General features: G+C 47.0%; 1 protein-coding gene across 2 annotated transcripts in view; it reads left to right on the forward strand.

The window, feature by feature from the left end:
* Positions 1-22,648, forward strand: part of PNKD (paroxysmal nonkinesigenic dyskinesia) — a 121,166-nt gene that overhangs the window by 78,970 nt on the left and 19,548 nt on the right. Inside the window, exon 1 of one of the 2 annotated variants that reach the window (XM_006867805.1) lies at positions 11,082-11,242. The exons of the other annotated variant lie outside the window; for it this stretch is intronic. Coding sequence (XP_006867867.1) covers positions 11,082-11,242 — 161 coding nt within the window. Of the gene's footprint in view, positions 1-11,081; positions 11,243-22,648 lie in introns of those variants that run through there. 2 annotated transcript variants of the gene reach the window in all.

Below are 22,648 nucleotides of genomic sequence, written 5' to 3' on the forward strand. Positions count from 1 at the left end.
AAAAAAAAAAAAAAAGAGGTCTTGTGCAACAGATTTGACACCAGCTTCCATGAGCATTGATTGTGGATCCAAGTAAAATGAAATGAAAATATTGGATAACTCCAGTATCTTCTCCATTTATCATAATGTTGTTTATTGGTCCAGTTATTAGAATTTTTTTCTTTACCTTGAGTTGTAATTCATATGGAAGGTTATATTCTTTAATCTTCATCAGCAAGTGCCTCAAGTCCTCTTCCCTTTCAGCAAGAAAGATTGTGTCATCTGCATATCACAGGTTGTTAATGAGCCTTCCTCCAAACTTGAAGCCACGTTCATCATATAGTCCAGTTTCTCAGATTATTTATTCAGTATACAGGTTAATTAAGCATGGTGAAAGTAGACACCCTGACGCACATCTTTCCTGATTTTAAACTATGCAGTACCTCCTTGTTCTGTTCAAATTACTGCCTCTTGATCTATTATACAGCTTCCTTAGGAGTACAGTTAAACGTTCTGGAATTCCCATTCTTTGACATGTTATCCATTGTTTGTTATGATCCACACAATCAAATGCCTTTGCCAATAAAACACAAGCAAACATCTTTCTGGTATTCTCTGCTTTTAGCCAAGATCTAGCTGATGTCAACAATGATAGCCCATATTCCATATCCCATTCTGAATCAGGCTTGAAGTTCTGGCAGCCCCCTGTCAATGTACTGCTGCAACTGTTTTTAAATTATCTTGAGCAAAAATTTATTTTCAGGTGAAATTACTGATATTGTTCAATAATTTACATATTTGGAAGGGTCACCTTTCTTTGGAATAGGCACAAATATACATCTCTTCTAGTTGGTTGGCCAGGTCTCTGCTTCCACATTTCTTGGCATAGATTAGTGAGTGCTGGAAGCACTTGTCAGTTTGTTGAAGTTTTCATTGGTATTCTATCAATTCCTGGAGCCTTGTGTTTTGCTAATGCCTTTAGTGTAGCTTGGACTTCTTCCTTTAATATCATTGCTTCTTGATCATATGATATATACTGAAATGGTTAGATGTTAACCAGTTCTTTCTTTTTTTTTTAGTGTTTTATTGTGAATTATGTGATAGTTTACATGGGAGAACATCAGTCTTATATTCATTCTTATCATCTCATTGCCATGGTTACAATCCCCTCCATGCAATCCTTCCTCCGTACCCCCCAGGTCTTCAGCACACAGTCCCTCTCCCTCTCTGGATCTAAAGTCTCCAGCTGCTCCATCGCTCCACGTCATCATCTCTGCCTCCATTTCAGGCATCACTGCTTCTCTGGGCAGGGTCCTGCTCTCTGCTCTTCTCCCTTGATGGTCCCAGGGACCTCCGCTCCTAGACTGAAAAGTTAATCACTCCCTCCTTGCTAGAAAACATCCACCTTTACTTTTCTGACCCTCACAAACAGTCCTGATAACAATTATTCACTATTGTATCACAAGAGACCCGTCTGTATTTCATTGCATCAGCCCCGCCTAGTCAGATTGATTACTACTCACTGGAGATTCTACCTTCCTCCAGGCCCTCTGGATCAAGGTTCCCTCTTGAAAGCTTGTAAGCCAGTCACTTCTTGCCTTTGTAGCCCCCCACCCCCTATTTTGGGTAACCAATGTCCAAGTTGCCCATCCCTGTCTACTCTGTGTGTGGAGGGGGTGGGGAAGATTCTTGCTGTAAGGACTTGTTCCCTCTTTTGAGCTACTGCTTCCATAGTTATAGGTCAAGTTCATCAAATTGTATAAGAATACTTTTTTTTTTTTCCTCTTCTTTTTACTTCTGGTTGAGTTCTGATCATCCAGTCACTGAAGCCAGGATAAGTGGGTATTATCTGCAAGTGTGGGTGTTCTTATGCATATGCCCTCTCTTCTTATCAGCTGGACACTTCACTCTCCACTCTAGTCCTCTGTGGCTATGTCACTGACTCTGGGCCCAAGAGTCCCCGTAACCAGTTCTTTTTGGTGTAATGATTCTGTGTATTCGTCCCATCTTTTTTTGATGCTTCCTCATCTTTCAGTATTTTTCCCATAGAGTCCTTCAAAACTGTAAGCCGAGACTTGAATTTTTTCTTCAGTTCTTTCAGCTTGAACCTTCTTGGGTTTCTAACTCCAGGTCTTTGCACATTTAATTATGACAACTTTGTCTTCTCGAGATGCCCTTTGAAATTTTCTTTCAACTCTTTTACTTCATCATTTCTTCCATATGTTTTTGCTGCTCTACATTCAAGAACAAGTTTCAGAGTCTCTTCTGAGTTTGTTTATAGGGTATGGAAAAGTGGTAACTAGGAGAGAAAGTGCTTGAATATATGAAGGGAAATTCCTCTCAATATTCATACATAACTAGCAAACTTGTAAAGGGGCGAATGGGCAGAGAAACTGTGTTCTCTATGAAGGGATTGGAATTGGGTCTTGAGGTTTGGACTAACAACCGTTGATAATGAGAGGAGATGGCTGCAAAATAAAAGCACTGCCAAGTTTTGGTGCTTGGGACCCCAGTGATGTCAGCTTTACATGGATGTGGTTTCCTTCAGCCCTGCCCTTGAGGTCGAAGCAGAAAAGGTGGATTGTGGTTTGCTACAAGCAGGTATGAAGGTTGGAAGGCTAAAGGTGTTGGAGGGACCAGGGAGTAAGGAAGCTGCCAGATGGCAAGTAGTTCAAGGAATTGGGCCTCAATTCTGATGGAGCGGGAAGAAATGTGGGTAAGAGGGACTGAAGGACTGCAAGAAAAGAGACGGTTTGAGGATGTAAAACTAGCCAGGCAGGGTCTAACCTCCTCTAACTTCACAAGGGGAAGCAGAATCATGACCGGCAGCCCAAGGATGATTCCCATGATGTGGAAATCAAACAAACCTCCCCTCTCCAACCTTTTTACCAATTCTGACATCAACCCTTCCTTCCAAGAACCCTTCCCATGACAATTTCTATTTCTCTGCTGGATTTGTTGCAATGACTCACAGTACTCACCATTATAGAGTTTATTAGGAAAGTTGCTGCTAAGTCAGTTCCAACTCACAGCAACCTTGTATAGGGTTTCCGAGGCTCATGACTGTGAGCCTTTACTGGAGCAGAAAGCCTCATCTTTCTCCTGGAGTGGCTGGTGGGTTAGCAATCCAGTGCTTACCCTACAGCACCACCAGTGCTCCATTAGGGAGGTTGTTGTTGTTGTTAAGTGCATAGAGTCAGGTTTGACTCATAGCAATGTGGCTGGTGAGTTTGAACTGCTGATGGTGTGTTCAAATCACTCTTGCAGCCCAGTACTTATCCTACAATACCACACCAGAGCTCCTAACAGGTTACAATGCAGGATCAGACATCTGAGGATATAGTTATTTGGTAGGGACATTTGCTCAGCCTTGCCTGGCATGCCTTTCTTGGGTCCTGGTCTTCTCAGTCTCATAACCCTTCAGCCCCTCAGCCTCTGCCCTGCTTGGGCAAGTGCTACAAAGCTTTTTAGCTCTACTAATAAAGGTTTTTAGGAGTTCTGGTAACGTAGTGGTTACGAATTGGGCTGCTAACCGCAAGGTCAGCAGTTCGAAACTACCAGCTGCTCTGTGGGAGAAAGATGAGGCTTTCTGCTCCCGTAAAGATTTACAGCCTCGGAAACCCTGTTCAGGGTTGCTATGGATTGGAACCAACTCGATGGCACTTAACAACAACAACAACAATAAAGCTTTTTGGCTCTATTAATAATGCCTGGGAGTCCTGGTGTGGTGCTGTGGGTTAATGCACCAGGCTGCAAAGCCCTTTGAACCGTAAGGTCAGTGATTCAAGCTCACCAGCTGCTCCTCAGAAACCCTATACAGGGTCACTATGGGTCGGCACCGACAGGATGGCACTTAACAACAGCAACAACAATAATGGCTGGAGGCACTCCACTCTCTATCAAGCCTCCTGGCCAAAGGCCATCAGCTTTCTCCTTCTGTAGGTCAGGAAGCCCATGGCACAGTCTCCTCCTGCTCATCTCTTGATTGTGCCACATCTGGTGCTGTTTCTCGGCCACTGCCTCTTGCCATCTCTGGTGTTACAGCTCCTGTCCCCTAGGTGTAGGAAGTTCTCAGCACAGGAATCCTGGGTACAAAGAATGTGTTCCACTCTTGCTCCTCTTTCTTGGTTGTCCTGAGGTCCTCACACTGCTCCGGAAATGGCTCTTTGAAGCCTTGTGGAATGGCAAAACTTACCAGTGCCCTCATTAGGGTTCCATATACTGTATTTGCACAGACTCACCCCCACAATGGTGCCATATCTTATTTACATAGTTAGCAAGTTATCCAATCCACTTGGTGAGCCGCAAGCACCTCATTTGTATAGTCCTGTCCAATCATTTGGTGGAGTGACAAGGGTTATATTAAGCAATTCACTGCACTGCAGAGGAGCTGGAGGACTATATGTATTGGTTATGAAGATGTCAAAGAGAAGAACACTGGAGTTTAGGTTTCCAGAAGGGGAGAAGTTCCAGGTGAATCCAGGCTGTGGCTATGGAATTGAGGTCAGGAACCAAGGCCAAGGCAGAGTTCAAAATCACTTATGCAAAATATAGACTTCTGTGCCCCACCCAGATTTAGAGTCTGAATCTCAGACTGGTGGTTCTGGGTTCTGCATTTTAATAAGCTTCTTGAGTGGTTCTTGGTTTGGAAACTGCTGAGCTAAGATGTCAAATGAGCATGCTTGTTGGAACTATCTGATTGGCAAGAATCAGGTAAGAAGTCAGAGAAACAGGTGTCTGACTCGTCAGGAGTTTTGATATGACTCTGTAGGATAAAGCACTGGGCCTCAAGGTTGGTTTGAACCTCAAGGTCGGTGGTTCAAAGCCACCAGCCACTCCTCAGAAACCCTATCCAGGGTCACCACAGTGACCTACTCGATGACACTTAACCACTACCACTCTTCAGAGAGTATGAGCTGGGTCAGTAGATGAGCTTGATGTGGAGAGGCAGAGAAGAGATTGACATGCGAGAGGAAGGGCAATGGTCTTGACCTGGCATGGGGCTAGTGTGCACCCCTTTCTGACCTAGAGATACAATACAGCAGTGTGGGCAGCTACAGGTTTCTCCTCCAGATGTTAGACATAGAGCAAGAGAAGGGCTTGTATTTAGTTAGGACATGGCGGGTGGGAGTTCTGTGAGAAGGCAGAGGATGCTGGAAGTTCCAGGGTGTATAGGGCAGACACCCAGGTGGGCAGGTAAGCTTGGGGGTGGGAGTAGCAGCCAAGGAGATGACCTGAAGTGAATGGGGCTGAGCTGAGTGGGGAGACAGATGACCTCACTTACTACCTCTGCATTTGGTTAGTTTTTCCACATTGAACTAACATCTGGTTCAACCAGATGTCTTTTTTCTTTAATATTCAGATAGCTCCAATCATCTCAGCTCTTTCATGATTGTGTCATCATCATCACTAATACCAGTGATTTCTTGAACGTCAACCAAGCACCAGGCAACCATGATGCAAAGATGAAGGAAAGCTCTCCATCCAAGGGGAGCTCCCAGGGACAGGCAGCCTGGGCTAGTAGGTGGAATAAGGGGGCAGACATGAGAAGGCTCCCAGAATTGGAAGGAGATTGCTCTTTGTGAGCTAAGCTCTAAAACCACCACATCACAGGCAGACTTGTAGAATGGACAATCACCAGATCCAGATTACTCATGGGTCTCTCCAAAGAGGCAAACCTTAGCATTGACAGTACTTTCTGCAAAAGCTGCTTAGGGGAAAGGTCAAAGATGGTCAAAGATCTGGCATATGGGGGTTTGTCTGTCATGAGGCTCCCAAGAGGCCTGACGGCGCAGGCAACCTTCCCTGATACCACGAGCCATGTTCAGCAGCCTTGCGTGTTCTGACTCTGCTCACAACCCACCCTCCTGAGTGGGGATTGGCTTCTGTGCAGTCTACTGCATGAGAGGGTTCCAGTCAAAGTACTCAGGTGCAATAGCTAGCTATTCATTCATTGTCTCTATCATTCATTCGGTCATCAGAAATACTTGCTTGCTCTCTGCCAGGCACTGTGCATAAAGTACAAAGACAGGCCCCTTTTCTGATTTCATGGGGCTTATGTTCCCATGAGGGTAACTGATAAAATACTGTCCTTCATTATAAGTGCCATGAAGGAAGGAAGGAAGTAGAAGTAATGTACAGAATCTAATAGTGGATGATGGGTAGCCAGCAAAGGCTTCTGAGACTGGGTAAATTTTTATTTTTTAATTTAATGTGTAATTAAATCTACAGCTGTAACATGCTCACCTCTTTAGGGCACAATGTGGTAAGTGTTTACATTTGTACTGCCAGATTTTCTTAACCTCTGCACGACTGCCATTTGTTTTTGTTGGGGAACTATCCTGTACATTGTAGGATGGTTAGCAGCATCCCTGGCACCTACCCACTGAAATACCGATAATAGTCCTCCCACTTGTGATCATTAGAAACAGCTGGAGACATTGCCAAATGTCCCCTGAGGCGGGGATGAAATAGCCCCATTGAAAGCCACCATGTTGGTCCGTGCAACCACTGCTGAGCCAGCTCGAAACAGAGGTCATTCCCAGCACAGACGAGGCATGTGTGTATGGGGTGAGACCCAAGAGATGGTAAGTTGCCACCTGGCCAGAGGACTGGAGGGCATAGGAGCAAAGGCGCTAAGGTGGGCATGAGCTTGACCCATTTGAGGACTAAATAGTATCACTGATCTGTGATGACAAGGAGAAGAATGGCACTGAGGAGGTGTAAGAGATAAGCTCAGCTTTATCAGGTAGAGGGGCTTGTGAGCTGTGGTTAGGAGTCTGACACTTCAGAGAACATTTGTGTTTAATGTGTGACTGGCATCAAGCCAAATGCTGGGGAGTCAAAGACGAACACAGTACATTGAATCATAGTCCCTTCCCTTAAAAAGGACATGAAAGTCTTCCAGACTCTAGACTATGGTCTAGACATGTGAAGAAGAAATATCGCAGTGAATGAGAGAGGTATGGATAAGATCTAGAGTTGGCACATAGGGGAGCGGGGTCGGGGGACAGTTTCAAGGAAAGCTTTTTTGAGGAGAGAACCCCTGATCTCAGTCTTTGGGGAACAAAGAATGAATATAAAGCCGGGTAGAAGGCACAACCGATGTGACAGCATGGAGGTGTGAAACAACGTGCTAGGTTCAGGGAACTCCATCTAGTTAGGTATTACAGGTATAAATGATAAAACCAAAATCAAAACCTGCTGCTGTCAAATCTTGACGGGAGCAGACAGACTCATCTTTCTCCAGTGATTTGAGCCACCAACCTTGTGGTTAGCAATCCAACACAGTGGGAGCTATCTGTCGTGCTAGCAGGGCTCCTTGGTATAAAGTGCAGGAGAAGAGGACATAGTGGGACCCCTATCTACACAAGACAGAAGAGTCTTATAGAAAAGGAAGTGAAGCTAAAACAGATTGTTGAAAGCAGATGTTGGAAACCTTCCAGAACAGTCAAGGGAAGAGGAAAGGATGACTTTTCCTAAGGCTGCATGGGTTCCCTAATGCACCCACTCTTCTCTCGTCTCAGCCAGCCTTGGCTCCCAATACGTCATAAAATACATGTTGGATTTATTATTCATAATCCTGTTAATATGTGTGTGTGTGTGTGCTTGTGGTTTGAGATTTAGGATTCAGGCATCTCTGTTCTCAGCAGGTCCGTATCTGAGCCTGCATTTCCTGTTTCAGATGATAAGAGCTGTGTTTTCATTTCTCAATATAATGCTTGGCACAGCCTCACTTTCAGAAAGGTGTGTTCATAATGACTTTTGATGCTGTTCCATGATTCTTTACTCTGCGTGTGTAGACACAGACTTAAAGAATACAGACTCTCTAGTCCTGGAAGGGTCTTTCACAGAGTAGCATATCAGTCTTCTCACCCCAGCCTCCCTTGGCACACACAAGCAAGGAACAGGAATGGTCAGGGTTTAGCTCAATTTTAGCTGTTACTGTTTATGGTTTATGGCAAGCTCTCTCTGTGCCCGGCTGGGGGTTGGGGCTGAGATCTGAGAATCAGCTAAACTATGAGGCAAGTAAGTCAAAGCTCTGTCTTTCAAGGTGTATCCACATAAGAGAAATTGGTCGATCTGGGTTTTCTAGATGACAATTCAGTTTGGGGATAAACTAGCCCATCTCTTATCTTTTTTTTGTGGGGAGGGAGGGTAGTGAAGCCTCTGATGCACTGTGCATAATAATAACCTATTTTTGGTGTACTAAGTAGCACAAAGTTTAAGCTCTTGGCTGCTAATCTAAAGATTGACTGTTCAAACCCACCCAGGGGCTCCACCAGAGAAAAGACCAGACAATCGATCACCTCCATAAAGATTGGTGGTGGTGGTGTGCCATGGAGTTGGTTCCAACTCATAGTGACCCTGTACGGTGTTTCCGAGACTGAAAATTTTTATGGGAACAGAAAGTCTCATCATTCTCTCGTGGAACAGCTGGTAGTTTCGAACTGCTGACCTTGAGGTTAGCAGCCTGACTTGTAACTACTACACTACCAGAGGTACAGCCTAGAAAAACCCCATCGGGCAGTTCTCTGTCCTATAGGCTTGCTCTGAGTCAGAATCAACGTGATGTCACCTAACAACTTGATACACTCTCAACACTGGGGATTCCGTCCTTGATCCAAACACCTAATCAGAGAGAGAGGAAAACCTATGTGATGTAAGAGGCAGGCTATCTAGTCTGTCTCAGACCAGGGCATGGGAAATAGGGGTTAAAACAGGAGTCTTGCCTCACCTGCTTCCCTCCCCAACTATCTCCCAGTGGGAGATAGTGAACTCAACTGTCTGCAGCATTTCCTTCCCTTCCAGTACTGGACCAGGACTAGGGCTGAAGTCAGAACTAACCCAGCACTTAGTCCTGTGTGCTCCCATTCATAGATTGCTCCAGATCTGCCCTTACCTTTCCTTCCATCCCACTGAACTCGGCAGCTTCTGGAACCCATTAGCAAGGCAGTGGTGGCGGGGGTGGGCGGGGTGATGTGGAGTCTGGGTACACAACCCTAGTTTGGTTTCTGCCACCCATTTGCTTTGTAACCTTGGTCAAGTCACCAATCCTCTAGGCTTAGTGGCTGCTTCTTGTTTTTCAGGGCATGCCTTAAATGTCCCTTTCTCATGGAGGCCCTCTTCCAACTATTGGTCTTCTCAATCCTCCATATCCCCACTCATCTGTTAGTTTGTCATGCTATGGTGGTGTCATAACTTAAAAAGACAATCCACTGCCCTCTAGTTGATTCCGACTGATAGCGAACTTATATAGGGTTTTCAAGGTTGTAAATATCCATAGGAGTAGAAAGCCTCATCTTTCTCCCACAGTGCGGCTGGTAGGTTTGAACTGCCGACCTTACGGTTAGCAGTCTTTCCAGTTAGCTTATCCTGCAGTGTCACCAGGACTTATTTTAAAAAGACAGAAAAGAAAGAAAAAAACCCGAAGTTGCTATCTGAAGACACACTGAAACTTGCTCTTGAATATAGAGGAGCTGAAGTGAATTTAAGAAATGATGAAGTCAAAGAGCTGAACAGAAAATTTCAAAGTGCAACTTGACAAGACAAAGAAAGTATTTTAATGAAATGTGCAAAGATCTAAGGTTAGAAAACCAAAAGGGGAGAACATGCTCAGCATCTCTCAAGCTGAAAGAACTGAAGAAAAAATTCAAGCTTTAGAATTTTATGAGCAAATCACTGTACCAAAAAAGATTTGGTAAACGTTCAGCCATTTCAGGAGGTAGTATATGATCAAGAACCAAAGGAAGAAGCTGTAGTGAAGGCATTAGCAAAAAACAAGGGTTCGGAAGTTGATGGAATGCCAATGGGAATGTTTCAACAAACTGATTAAGTACTAGAAACATTTACTAGCCTATGCCAAGAAATTTGGAAGAAAACTACCTGAACAATTGATTGGAAAAGATCCATATTTGTACCCATTCCAAAGAAAGATGACTCAAAGGAATACAGAAACCATTGAACAATATCATTAATAACACATGCAAGTAAATTTTTGCTGAAGATAATTTTTTAAATGGTTGCAGCAATATGACAGGGAGCTGCCAGAAATACAAGTCTGATTCAGAAGAGGACACGGAATAAGGGATACCATTGTTGATATCAAATGGATCTCGGCTGAGAGTAGAGAATACCAGAAAGATGTTTACTTGTGTTTTATTGGCTATGCAAAGACATCTGATTGCATGGATCATAACTAACTATGGATAACATTTTAAAGAATGGGAATTCCAAAACATTTCATTGTGCTCATGTGGAACTTATACACAGACCAAGAGGAAATTTTTAGACAGAAATAAGGGGATACTGAATGGATATGGAATGCTAACAGAAAGGATGCTGGTTCAAACCCACCATCAGCTCCTCAGAAACCATATGCAGGGTAGCTATGAGTTAGAACCGACTCAATGGCACTTAACAACATAGAGTTTTTAAGGAGTGGCTGGTGGATTTCAACCGCTGACCTTGCATTCATAGTCCAGTGTTTATCCTACAGCACCACGATGTGAAATTACACACACACTTGCAGGCCATGTGTGTTTTTGATTCATCCATCCTCAAAGCCTAGCATTGTGTCTGTCATTAGGAAGACCAGAAAAGTCAGTTAGTGTATGAATGAATGAATGGAAGCTGACCCAGACGATCTCTCTGGTTCCTTCCAGCTGAAAAAGCTCACATGTTTAAGGTTTCTCTCCAGGAGGACCATACCAGTGTCTCTCCCAGAGTTTCCTGGAGAGTGTTGAGGTTCCTAGGAAGCATCTGACCTCTCCCAGGACTCAAGTGATCATGCACCAGAATTCGTGCAGATCTAAGTCCCGCTCTGGCCCCGCCTCTTGGTCGGCCAACCAGGGGCGGGGCCAGGTTAGGCGGGTGGCATTCAGGACTTGCGCCAGGCGGCCTAGGGTTGTGAGGGGAGGGACTGAAAAGGCTATATGGGAGGGCGGGGCCAGAACCACCCCCACCCCACACCCACACACAGAGCCCTTCAGCTCAGGGGGCGGGGCCCCAGTCTTGCAGGTCTCCCGCTTGGGGCCCGGCCGATCATCGCCTAGCAACGGACAGCCCCGCCCCCTGGCCCGCAGCTGGCGCCTGCCCCTAGCATGGCCTTAACCGGCTGGCCTGCGCCTTGGTTGTGGGTCGTCAGCTCCGGGCTGCTGCTGCTCGTCCTTGTCCTGCTGGTGAGCCCCCGCGGTTGCCTCGCTCGGAGAAACCTCCGCGGCCTGCTCATGGCGCGCAGTGAGCGGCTGCTCTTCCGAATCGGGTTAGTGCAGCCAGGCTACTGCTGGATGCGGGACTAAGGAACACGGGCGCGCTGGGGAAGGGACCACGACGCAAGGACTGAAGGAGGATTTAAGAGAGGGCGATCGGGGTCAGAGAAAAGGGAATGAAGAGACGTCCTGGAGAAACCACTGGATTGGGGGTGTAGGGGGCTGCAGAGGGGACAGAGGCTGAAGAAGCGAAGGAGTTGAGCGCCTGTAAAAATAGAGTGAGGAGAGGGGAATGAGGGGGGGTGGGAAGGGATGAAACAAGGTAGCCAAGAAGGGATCGGAGCTGGAGAAAAGAGCCGTCGAGGGACTGGAGACCAGGAGGTGGAAAGGGGAGTGGGTGCAGAAGCCCTGTGCCACCATGATTATCCTTGCCTGGGGCTAAGGTCCATGGGGCTTGAGGCCCGCGCCCCTCCCCCAGCTGGCAGGTGCAGGAGAAGTGTGCCTCAGAGCCCCTGACATTTGCAGCCTCCAGCTCCTGTCCCTTTTCCCACCCCATCACTCAACATGGGCTCTTCTGCCCCAAGCAGGAGTCCCAACCATGTAGGTAGGTCAGTCTGTCCCAGTCCTTTTCCACCCTGGCTGGAATCCGAAGCCCCATACTGTGAAATCTGACCCAACCACTCCACCTGACTTGTTGAGGATGAGATTCAATGACCTCCACTGACTTGTCCCAGCATCTGGACTTCTGGACTCCTTCCCCCTGTTCCTACCCCTTTCTCCTCTCTCTGCCCACTACTCCCTTCCAGTGCAGTAACCAGCTGTGTTCTGCCAAGGAGACCTGAGGTGCAGGGAGGAAGCCACCCAAGAAGCCCAGCTTCCCAGGTCAGCTTCCCCTTGGTACTACCAGTTGTCCATTGTGAGAGGCGGGGCCCCGGGGTAAGACTTCAAGGTGTAATTTAGGGACAGTGATATTAGGGATGGCAATTGTGGGAGCTCTGGCAATGGGCCAGGTTGGGGGGAGGACCTAAGCCTGGGAATTTCCTGAATTTCAGAAAAGACATTGTGCAATTCACCCCTCCTCCCCAGACCACCCCAGACACTCCCAGAGCTCCAGGCTTCATAGGAGAGTCTTGGTGTGAGTGGCACTGTAGGATAAGCACTGGACTGTAAGGTCAGTTTGAACTGCAAGGTTGGTGCTTCAAATCTACCAGCCACTCCTTGGAAACCTTATACAGGCTCAATATGAGTTGGAACTGACTCAACAGCACTTAACAACTACAGTCGGGGGGAAGGAGTCCTGGTTCAACACTATAGAATAAGCATTGGTACTGGTAACCACAAGGTTGGTAGTTCAAAACCACCAGCAACTCCTTGGAAATCCTATGCAGGGTCACTATGATTCTGAACAGACTCGAGAAGGCACATAACAACAGCAAGTAGGGGAGAAGGGGAGTCTTGGTGTATCACTGTAGGATACGCACTGGACTGCTAACAGCAAGGTCTGGTTCTAACCCACTAACCACTCCTCATAAACCCTATACCATGTGAGTTGGAAGTGACTTGCCAGCACGTAACAACAACAATAGGGGAAAAGGAGCCCTGATAGTGCTGTAGGATAAGAACTGAACTGCTAATTGCAAGGGCCGCAGTTCAAGCCCATTAGCTGCTCCTCAGAGAAAAATAAGGCTGTCTTCTCCTGTAAAGTGCCTACGGAATCCTATATACATGGTTACTTTGAATCAGAACCAACTGGATGGCAATGGGTTTGGGGTTTTTTTGGTTTGTTGCTGTTGTTAAGTGTCGTGGAGTCGGTTCTGACCCATAGCAACCCTGTATGGGATTTCCAACGAGCAGCTGGTGAGCTTGAACCACTGACCTTGCGGTTCAAACTGACTGCAGTTCAGCGCATTAACCCACAGTGACACAGGAAAAACCTGGAAGAATATGGGTGAGTTGGGGGAAATGTGTATGTGTTTGTTGTTTGGGGCATTCATATCTCTAATATCCCAAACATGGGTCATGTTCTACATAGTGCTCTAACTAATGTACCACTACTCTACAAATAGTATAAATATTGAAATTTACAAATATTTAGAGATCTTCATATTTGGGGTATTTAAAAAAAATATTTATTTTTACATAATTTCAGGGAATTGTATATCTTTATTTGGAGAAGGATTTTGTTAAGATCTACTTTTAGCTTTCAAAATTGCGAAGTTTGAAGTCATACAAAACCTTGAGGAAGTGGAAAACAGAAGTTTCCATAAGGAGTTAGAGTCAGAATTCCTGAGATCAGAATCACCAAGGTCAGACATCAAGATCCTGAGGGATTTTGAGTATTTCTTGAATTTGGTATCTGGGAGTTTCTTCTACCAAAACTTTAAATTCTCAAAGAGTTGATTCAGAATTCAGTACCCTTTTGGACTCTTCCATATCTGGATTTCATGGTTGCCTTAGAATCAGCTCCCCAAATCTTTTGAGCAGAAGGGTGTGGCTGGAATTAGAATTACAGACCTGCCCTTCCATGATCTGGGAAACAATCAGTCTAATCCCATGGGGAAGGGACTTCTCACTGGCAGGAGGGAGAGGGGTTTTTAGCAGGAAACAGGAGGGGGAAACAGGTAGGTGTTGATGCTGTGGGGCTCCCTACAGGGTCTTCAGGAAGGATGGAAAAGGAGGGGGACAGGACGGGACAGGATATAATGAGGAGAGGCAGATGTATGGGCACTCTATCCTGAAGGTGCCCCTGGGGTGACTGCAGATAGAGGATACTGTTGGATGCTGGAAAGCATATGCTAGAAATACTAAGCAACAGCTAGGAAAGATGCTGTTGTTCAGTAGTAATAATAGTCACTGGTGTTTGACCATTTTATAACAGGCTTTTCTCAGACATAATCCCAATGGCCTTCAGGTGGGGTTGACTGGGCACAGTGAATGGAGAACAGTAGAAAGAATGGGAATTAACCTGAGGATACACACATTTGGAGACTCTGAGAGTCTTGGAGACAGTGTGTGTAGCAGCTACATACATCCGGCGCACAATTGGACAAACCTGCTTTTGAATCCTTGTTGCTTAGTAGCCATGAACCTTGGACAAGTTACTCAACCTCTCTACACCTCAGTTGTTTGCATCTGTATAATGGGGATATGATAGTGCCTACCTCATAGGGTTCCTTTGAGGATCAAATGAAATTTTTCATGTTAGCCTATGAGGCCAGGCTCATCAACCGCTCATTCTGTAGCATAGGCGTGTGTGATGTGAGGGAGGGGAGGCTCCAGTCAGGCTCCTTCCGGAGTCCATCCTGCCCACCCACATCCCTCCGTGCATTCCGTGAGCACCTAACTGCCCTGGCTGGGGACTGTGAGATCATAGATATGAGAAGACTTTGACTGCTGTTCTCAGGAATAGGGGAAAGGGGAGTTTGTGAATAGGCCTAAACAGGGGCCAAATGCTCTGTAACAGGGAACAGGGTGTGACAAATTGCCTTGGAATGACTGGTGTGCCTAAGGAGTCTATAACTCTTCTGTGTGTGCATCCTGCTTCATACTTCAGTTTCCCTTTTGCTTCTTGACCTTCTCAGTGCTAGTTGAGGGGGGTTTGCTGGTAGGGTCCTGAGGGAAGCCTCCATCTGCAGGGTAGAGGTGAATGGGGAATAAGGTTGGACTGGTGCTTGCTTCAAAGCTGAGAAGGTAGACAATGGTCAAACTTTGGAGATGGCAACCTAGCCCTCCCTCCCTCCCTGAGCAAGCCCCTTCACACCCCTAAGTTCAGAGGAACTTTCTAAACACTTCTGACCCAAGTAAAACCAACTGCCTCTTGCTTACTTGACTTCTGCAAAAGGAAACTCCTTATCTGGGGCCAGCAAGGCCTGATTTCAAGGGGTGGTAAGAGTTGGAAACTAATAGTTCATGTGTGAATAGCTCATCCCCTTGTGACCCAAGTGGAGGCCAGGCAGATGCAGTCAAGTGGGCCACCTGCCACACAGCCTGGCAGAAGCAGGGAAGGACACAGGATTCCTTTCTTTCCTGAAGGCCTCTGGATCTTGGAGAGCTACAGCTCAGGCCTCCAGTCCAGCCTCCGCACCTCCTTTCTTTCCCTCCTGATCCAGCTTCCCCTCTGCTGCCTGGTTAGTTTCCCAAAGCTTAGCTAGAGTGCCTACAGGATGGAGTTCATGCCACTTACCCACACCTGCCTAATTCTATCTCCCTAGGTACTGAATTCCTTCTGGGATGGTGGTGGGGGCTTGTCACCCCTTCCTCCCTATGTCTTGTGCACTCTTAAAGCTCTCCTTCAAAATATATCTAAATCTGCACACTTCTCCCCACCCCCATTACTTAACCCTTGGGCCAAGCTACCTGGTCAGCCTCCCAGATCGACTGCTTCCTTCAGTCTCTGTACTACCAAAGGCCTCTCAACAGAGCAACCAGAGGGAAACTGCTAAGATTTAAGTTAGAATGTCACTTTTCCGCTTACATCTTTCCAGCAGTTTGCACTCTTTCTGTTTCAGAGTCAAAATCCATTCAAAGGACAGCTTAAAGACTCTATTTTCAATCATCCCTGCCCCTGCCTGTCCCAGCCTCATCCTTTACAACTCTTCACCTTCCTCGTTTTGCTTTGGCCACACAACCCTCTTGGGGAATTTGAAGAACTTCAAATTGGCCAAGACATTCCCACCTCTGGGCCCTTGACTTGGCTGTTTTCTTGCATGAGAACCCTCTTCCCTACTACCTCACTTCCTTCAGTCTTCACCTCATTAGAGAGACCTGCCCTGATGACCCTCCCAAAAGGAACAATGCCTTTTATTGTATAGTACTTCCCAACTTCTCTATCTTGCTCCATTGTTCTGTGAAGTACTGGATGTTGACTTGTCTGTGTTTATTGCTCTGCCTCTCTGCAAAACTTTGTGGCACCAACCATGCCTGCCCCAGAGCACTCTCTTCCCTGCTGAGTTCCATAATCTGTTGGAATGGCCACACAGAACTCAGACATCATACTCACAGTTATGGGTTTATTGTTGTTGTTAAGTGCCGTGGAGTCGATTCTGACCCATAGCGACCCTGTATAGGGTTTCCAAGGAGCAGCTGGTGAGCTTGAACCGCTGACCTTGCAATTCAAACGACTTTGCAGTCTGATGCATTAGCCCACAGCTCCACACCAGGACTTCATGGGTTTATTAGAGAAGTTAAAAAAGTTACAGTTGGGGGTCAGAAATGCTCAGAGCACCGTTTTCCCAGTCAACTGATGATAATGCCCATGTTGTTGTTGTTGTTAAGTGCTGTCGAGTCGGTTCCAACCCATAGCGACCCTGTACAGGGTTTCCGAAGCTGTAAATCTTTACGGGAGCAGAACGCCTCATCTTTCTCCGTGGAACAGCTGGTAGTTTCGAACTGTTGACCTTGTGGTTCGCAGTCCGATTCGTAACCACTACGCTAATGCCCATAGGACACACCATTCTACCATAAGCCTCAGCCTGAAGACACTCAGCTCTAGCTCCCCCACTTAAGTGCCTGGAGGCACCTCACACTACAAGCAAGCTTCCTGCCCAAAAGTCACTCAGATACTTGCTCCCTGGCCTGGGAGTTCACTGCTCTGTCTGGGGCTCTGCTTCTTGGTTCTGCTGCTGCTGCTCCTCTGCCCCTCCTTCAGTGACACAGCTTTCTGTCCCAGAATCAAGGAGGTTCAATGCACAGGAATGTCAGGGCCCAAAGGACACATTCCACTCCTGGCTCTTCTTTGATGGTAAGATCTCCCCTCCAGCTTCTGAGATAACTCATTTAAAAACCCATGCTAGAGTTTTAAGAATTTACCATTACAATGAACTCTCTGAGCATCCACAGCTGAATCTGTCATGCTCTCAGTATCTCTCCCACCTTCTCTTACCTAAGACCCAGAAGGGCAAAATGTAGTTTGGTGGGAGTTACAGACTATGACTAGAAGAGACATTAGATCCTTCACTGCCCCACAGGCCACCCCTTGGCTCTTGCAGCCACTGTCCCTTTCATACATGATACATTAACTTTCCCCATATCATTTTAACTGTAAGCACATCCATGAAAGTTTGTAAGGCAGCCACTTCATGCCCTTATCTCCCCTTCTCAACCCAGTACTCTCAGGAGAGGAGACTAGCATGCTTGAGTTCCAAGTTTTGACAAATGAACCCGCTAACATCCACTGCTGAATCATGTAATCCTACCAGTGCCTTTTCTTATCCAAAGAAACATTGTTTGGTGGGAGTTACAGACTATGGCTAAAAGAGACATTAAGTAATTCACTTCACCAACTAGAATATGAGCCATGTGAGGGAAGAAACTTCGTTCTGCAATAGTGCCTGGCACATATTGGCCTTTCTCAATGTATTATGAGGAATGAATGAAAAGCTCGACACAGATGCCATCTCTTCCGTGAAGCCTGTACAGGCTCCTCAGTGAAAATGGACCTCTCTCAGAGCCTGTATTACATGTTCTTGCTTGCTCTCAGATTTGACTCCCCAGCTGGACTCCCACTTGCTTAGTCCAAGGAGCAAGACTGAATTAGGGTCTGGGGTTGGTGATACAGTAAGTTAAGTGTTGGGTTGCCAAGTGAAAGGTTGGCATTTTGAACCCACCAGCTGCTGGAGGAAGATGAGGCGTCTGCTTCCGTAAAGACAGCCTTGGAAACCCAATGGGGCAGTTCTACTCTGTCCTAGTGGGCAGATGAGTCAGAGTAGACTCGGCTACAGTGAGTTTGGTTTGGGGTTGGAGTTGGGGTGTGGAGGTGGTGGGAAAGCCAAAAGAAACGAGTAGAAACCGAAACAAAATATGGGAGCCTTGTCTGGGCAGGTGGCCTTGGGTTATAAGGAAGAAGACAGGAGCCACCCAAGCTTCTTGACCAGGACTGAGGTGTGGTGGAGGGACCGGCCACTCTTAATCCAGCCATTCCTCCTCTCTCTCCCTCTGCCAAAATGCAGGCTTTCTCTGGAGGGAGCTGTAAGTCTAGGGATAGTGCAGTGGGCAGGCTCTGACCACATGAAGGCCCTGAGTTTCTCCTGGGTATAGGGTAGTGCCCCCTCCCCCAATACTCTAGCAGCCTAAGGAAACTCACCCTCCAAGGCCATTTTATCTGTCTCAGCTTCTTCAGTTTTCTCAGTTTTATGAAAGCACAGAACATGGAGCAACTCTGTTCCCGTGGAATAGACCCCCACTCCAGTAGCGCTCTGTCCTGCTGGCCCTTGAGCCTTCAGCCAGCCATTTCTGGGTTTGATTTCATAGAGTGCTTTGTCAACCTGGGTCCTTCCTGGGGGATGGGGTGGGGAGTGAAGGGATAGGAAAGGGGAACCAAGAACACCCCCTGACTAGAGGCTTCACCAGCCTGGGCTTGCCTCTTGGGTTTCAGTAGAGTTTGGGGCCTCTTGGGGAGCTTTGAGGGAGGGAGAAGAAAGGGAGAGGGGCCCTGATGATGAGGGTCTCCCAGGGCTTTCTGTCTGTTGTAGAGCAGAGCTCTATTTTGTCCCTCATGCTCTATTCAGTCCCTTGGCACCACTGACCTGAGGCAGGGCTCCAGGGCCTAGCTAGGATTGTTGACTTGAAAGCCCTCAGGCCTCTGGGGCTGCCTGGGTTGGTGAAACTGTAAGAAAGGAGGGAGAAAGAAGAGCCCATTGTGTTTTCTCCACTGTGTGCCTCAGAGAGTGGGGGCAGGGGTCCTGTATCTCTGTCCCCAGCTGTCCCACATGGCCTCCCTTGGGGCTGGAGGGTCAGATGCAAATACCAGAGAAGCCACGTTGTAGTTCAGTGAAGTGAGGCACATGTGAAACGTGCTCCCTGGGCCCACAGTTGTGTGTCCGGGACTGTGGGCAGCCAGCAGAGAAGGGCACCTGGATCCCAGAGGACCTGACAGGAAACTTCATGCTCTTTTTGGTGAATTGGTAGTTCAGGGCCCCAAAACTGCTGAGTCAGAATCCAAGCAGAGAGTGGGGAAGGAGAGGAGGAGGTCAGAATCTTCTCCTTGAACTAGCACCCGTAGAGAATTACAGAGCAGGCGGCCCAAGATCCACCATTGAGAAGCACTGCCCTAAATCCCAGCTCTGTGACCAAGCTTGGGAACCAAGCAACAGAGAGTTGGAATCCTGCATCCAGCCTGGGATGTCAATGTCACCCTGTAAGTCACATGACCTCTCTGGGCTCAGCTGCTCTTTTAGAGAAGGGGAACAATTGGTTTTACAGAGAGGGTAACTGAGACTTGGGTAGTGAGTGAGAGAGAGTGCGCCCAGCTCTGGACAAGACTTCCTGCTTCTGGTCTCCAGCAATGAAGGAAGTAACTGGTAACAGCTGAGAAGGTGGCCTATTGCAGGAAGTGTGATGCCCCCAGCTGGCCTGGCCGAGAGGGGATGGGAATGGGAAGGGGGGTGGCTAGAAGATGGAAGGACACAGGTTCTTCCCAATTAGTCCTCCAACTTCACATTTTTCCTCTCAGGGTCTGTTTGCTTTCTTACATTCTTTTCTCCCTCTGACTCATGATGCTACCCATGGAAACATTAATCCAGAATTCAGAAGCACTGAATTAGAATTGGAAGAAATCTTCAAGATTTTCTGGCTTAGGATATTTTATCCTGAGGTCAGCAGCTCTCTGGCCCTCTGCAGTTGTCTGCAGTGTTGCATGTGTAATGAGTTGGTTTGGGAAGAGGATTCATAGCATTTACCAGATTTTCCAAGAAGTTCCAAGAAGTTCATGACCCACTAACACCAGTGCTTCATGAATCCCTGGGGGCTGGATTCCTGGGCTGTGTCTGGGTCATTCTAACCACTCGACATATCATTTTTCTCAGAAAAAGACCCTCAAAGGAACTGAATCTGGCCCAAAATAGTTTAGACCCATTTATCTTATCCTACCCTTTCATTTGGGGGCTGGGGAGAATTTTTGTAGTTGAAAGTGTGGATTTCAGGCTCAGCTGCCTGTGGAAGAATCTGTTGCACCATTCTGTATGTCACTTCCCTTCTCTGTGGGCCTCAGTCCTGGGGTGGCACTGTAGGACCAGCACTGGAATGCTGACTACAAGATTGGCAGTTCAAACCTACCAGCTGCTCCTCAGAAACCCTATATAGGGTCGCCATGGGTTGGAACCAACTCAATGGCACTTAACAACAACAAAATGGAGATGATGATACTAGTACCTGCTTTGTGGGCATTCTGAGGATGACAGGATTTCATTGATAGGAAGCATGAAGCTTAGTTAGGGCCTACTTACAAGAAAAGCTGTTGTGATGATAATTGTTTTTAAATATGAGGGAAATGGGTTCCTGAGACATAAATGAGCTGTTCAGTGTGTTCTAACCAAGAAAGGGGAGACTAAGACATTGTTGTCCACCTGGGGCCTCAGTGCTGACTACCAGAGTAATTGTCACACTAGCTTCTTCTCATCTTCTGGAGTCTAGCTGAAATGTTGCCCTCCAAGAGAGGCCTTCCCTGTCTACATAAAGTCTTCTTCCCTCCCACCTCTTCTAGCTCCAGCCAGCTTTCAGGAGCCTTTATTCCTTGACCACATGTCTGTATTCCTAAACAATATCCACAATAGTTTTGCATGCATTTGCATCTTTAATAAGTTTTGTCAGATTCTAAATTTCCTCTGCATTGTATCTTTTAGCTTAATTTATGTTGTGTCTGCGTTTAGTGTCTGCTGATACCTAAATCGTTTGTTTTCTTGGCTGCGTAGTTTTTCACAATCTAAAGTTGTCATGGTTCATTGATTTATTTTGCTATTCATGGACATATAGGGGGTGTTATGGATTAAATTGTGTTCCCCAAAAATGTGTGTCTACTTGACTGGGCCGTGATTCTCAGTGGTTTGGCACTTATGTAGTGATGTAATCATCCCCATGCTGTGGTCAGCCAATGAGTGAAATGCAACCCCCCACTTACTTAGGTCACCGTCCTGACCCAATGTAAGAAGACTTTTCTACGGGTGTGACCTCCATGGTCTCTTTCTTTCTTTCTTTTCTTTTCTTTCTTCTCTGCCTCTGTCTTTGGTGTTGCTGCTTCTCTGGTTAGGATCCTATGTTCCGCTCATGCTCTTCCCTCTTACTGGTCCTAGGGTCCTCTGTTCCTGGGATGAAAGATTAACTCCAGCTGGAGTCTTGCTTTGGTTCCAGTTCATGGAAGGCCTGACTAGGGGAGCTGGACACTCTCCTGTAAGAAGTGGGAACCATGGAAGGTTTTTGAGCAGAAATGTGACGCAGTCAAATGTAGTGCTTTAGGATCTTCAATTTTTGCCAGTGGTTTGCAGTTTGGATTGGAGCCAGAAATCAGAGGAAGGAAGCTTCTGTAAGGGCTGAGGTAAGAGCTTCGAGGGCTCTATTTCCAGGATGAGCTGCCCATGGTTGGAGGTTGACTGTAATGCAGCTGGCAGGCAGATGAAGAAGAAGCAGCTCAGCACTGTGCGAGTCATGTGGATGGCAGTGTCAGGGAAGGACGGTCCTGGGAGTGTATCCCAGCCTGAGTCCTCAAGCGCCTTCCTCCTTGCCTCGAGACCTGCTCAGACTCCAGGCCCAACAAGGCCCCCAGCTGTCCCTATCCCTGCCCCCATCATTCTCCAGATCCAACACTCCCTGAACGTCATCTCCCACCTGGATGGCTCAGTAGCCTCCTGCCACCTGACTCGCACCTTTCACTGCATCCTGCATCCAGCTGCCTAGTGAACTTTCAAAATGGAAGTCAGATCATGTGTTTCTCTGCTTTAAAACCTGCCAGTAATTTCCCACACCTCTCACCAAAGCCTGCAAGGCCCTTCAGACCTGCCCCTGCCCACCTCGTTGACCTCTGCCTCCCAGCCCTGCCTGGAAATGTTCATTGTAACTTCTCATTACACAGCTCCTATCCTCACAGATCTTTGTCTTCACCCTTGTTGGGAGACAAAACCGAAGCACATATAGTAAGCATCCAACAGGGGAGGACAGCTATCACTTACCAGAGCCTTCCAGATGTGCCTGGCCTCGCTCTAGCAGGCTGAATTTCAGAAGGAAACAGCTGCCTACCACTTCCCACTTGCCAGGCTTTGTTTTTGATCTTGTGTTTTGTTTTGTTTTACGGGCAAATTATTTCACTTTGGGGACAAGTAGGCATCCAGGCCCAGAACTTCTGGATCTGCTTCTTGCTGCCAGCGGCTGTAGTGATCTTGAGCATGTTGAAATACATGAGCTTTCTTTGCTTCCGACAGGGAGAGACCAATCGTTTCCACCTTAGGTGGACACCCACCGTGATGATGCCATCAATCTGGATGTCCCTGAAGCAAGAGGACATTTTCCTTATGGCACTTCTTGAAACTTGTGTGTATAGTTGAGATAGTCCCAGTGGATAACAGCGGTCCTCTGCAGCTCTTCTTGATCACACCATACAGAAGGCACCCTTGCATGGAGACATCGCCAGTGAAAGGGCATTTTTGGTCAATGCAGGCCTCCTTGAAGCCCAGACTGATGTTCTTAATAGTACC

Source organism: Chrysochloris asiatica, unplaced genomic scaffold (assembly GCF_000296735.1).
Source record: "Chrysochloris asiatica unplaced genomic scaffold, ChrAsi1.0 scaffold00110, whole genome shotgun sequence".
Taxonomy (NCBI): Eukaryota; Metazoa; Chordata; class Mammalia; order Afrosoricida; family Chrysochloridae; genus Chrysochloris; species Chrysochloris asiatica.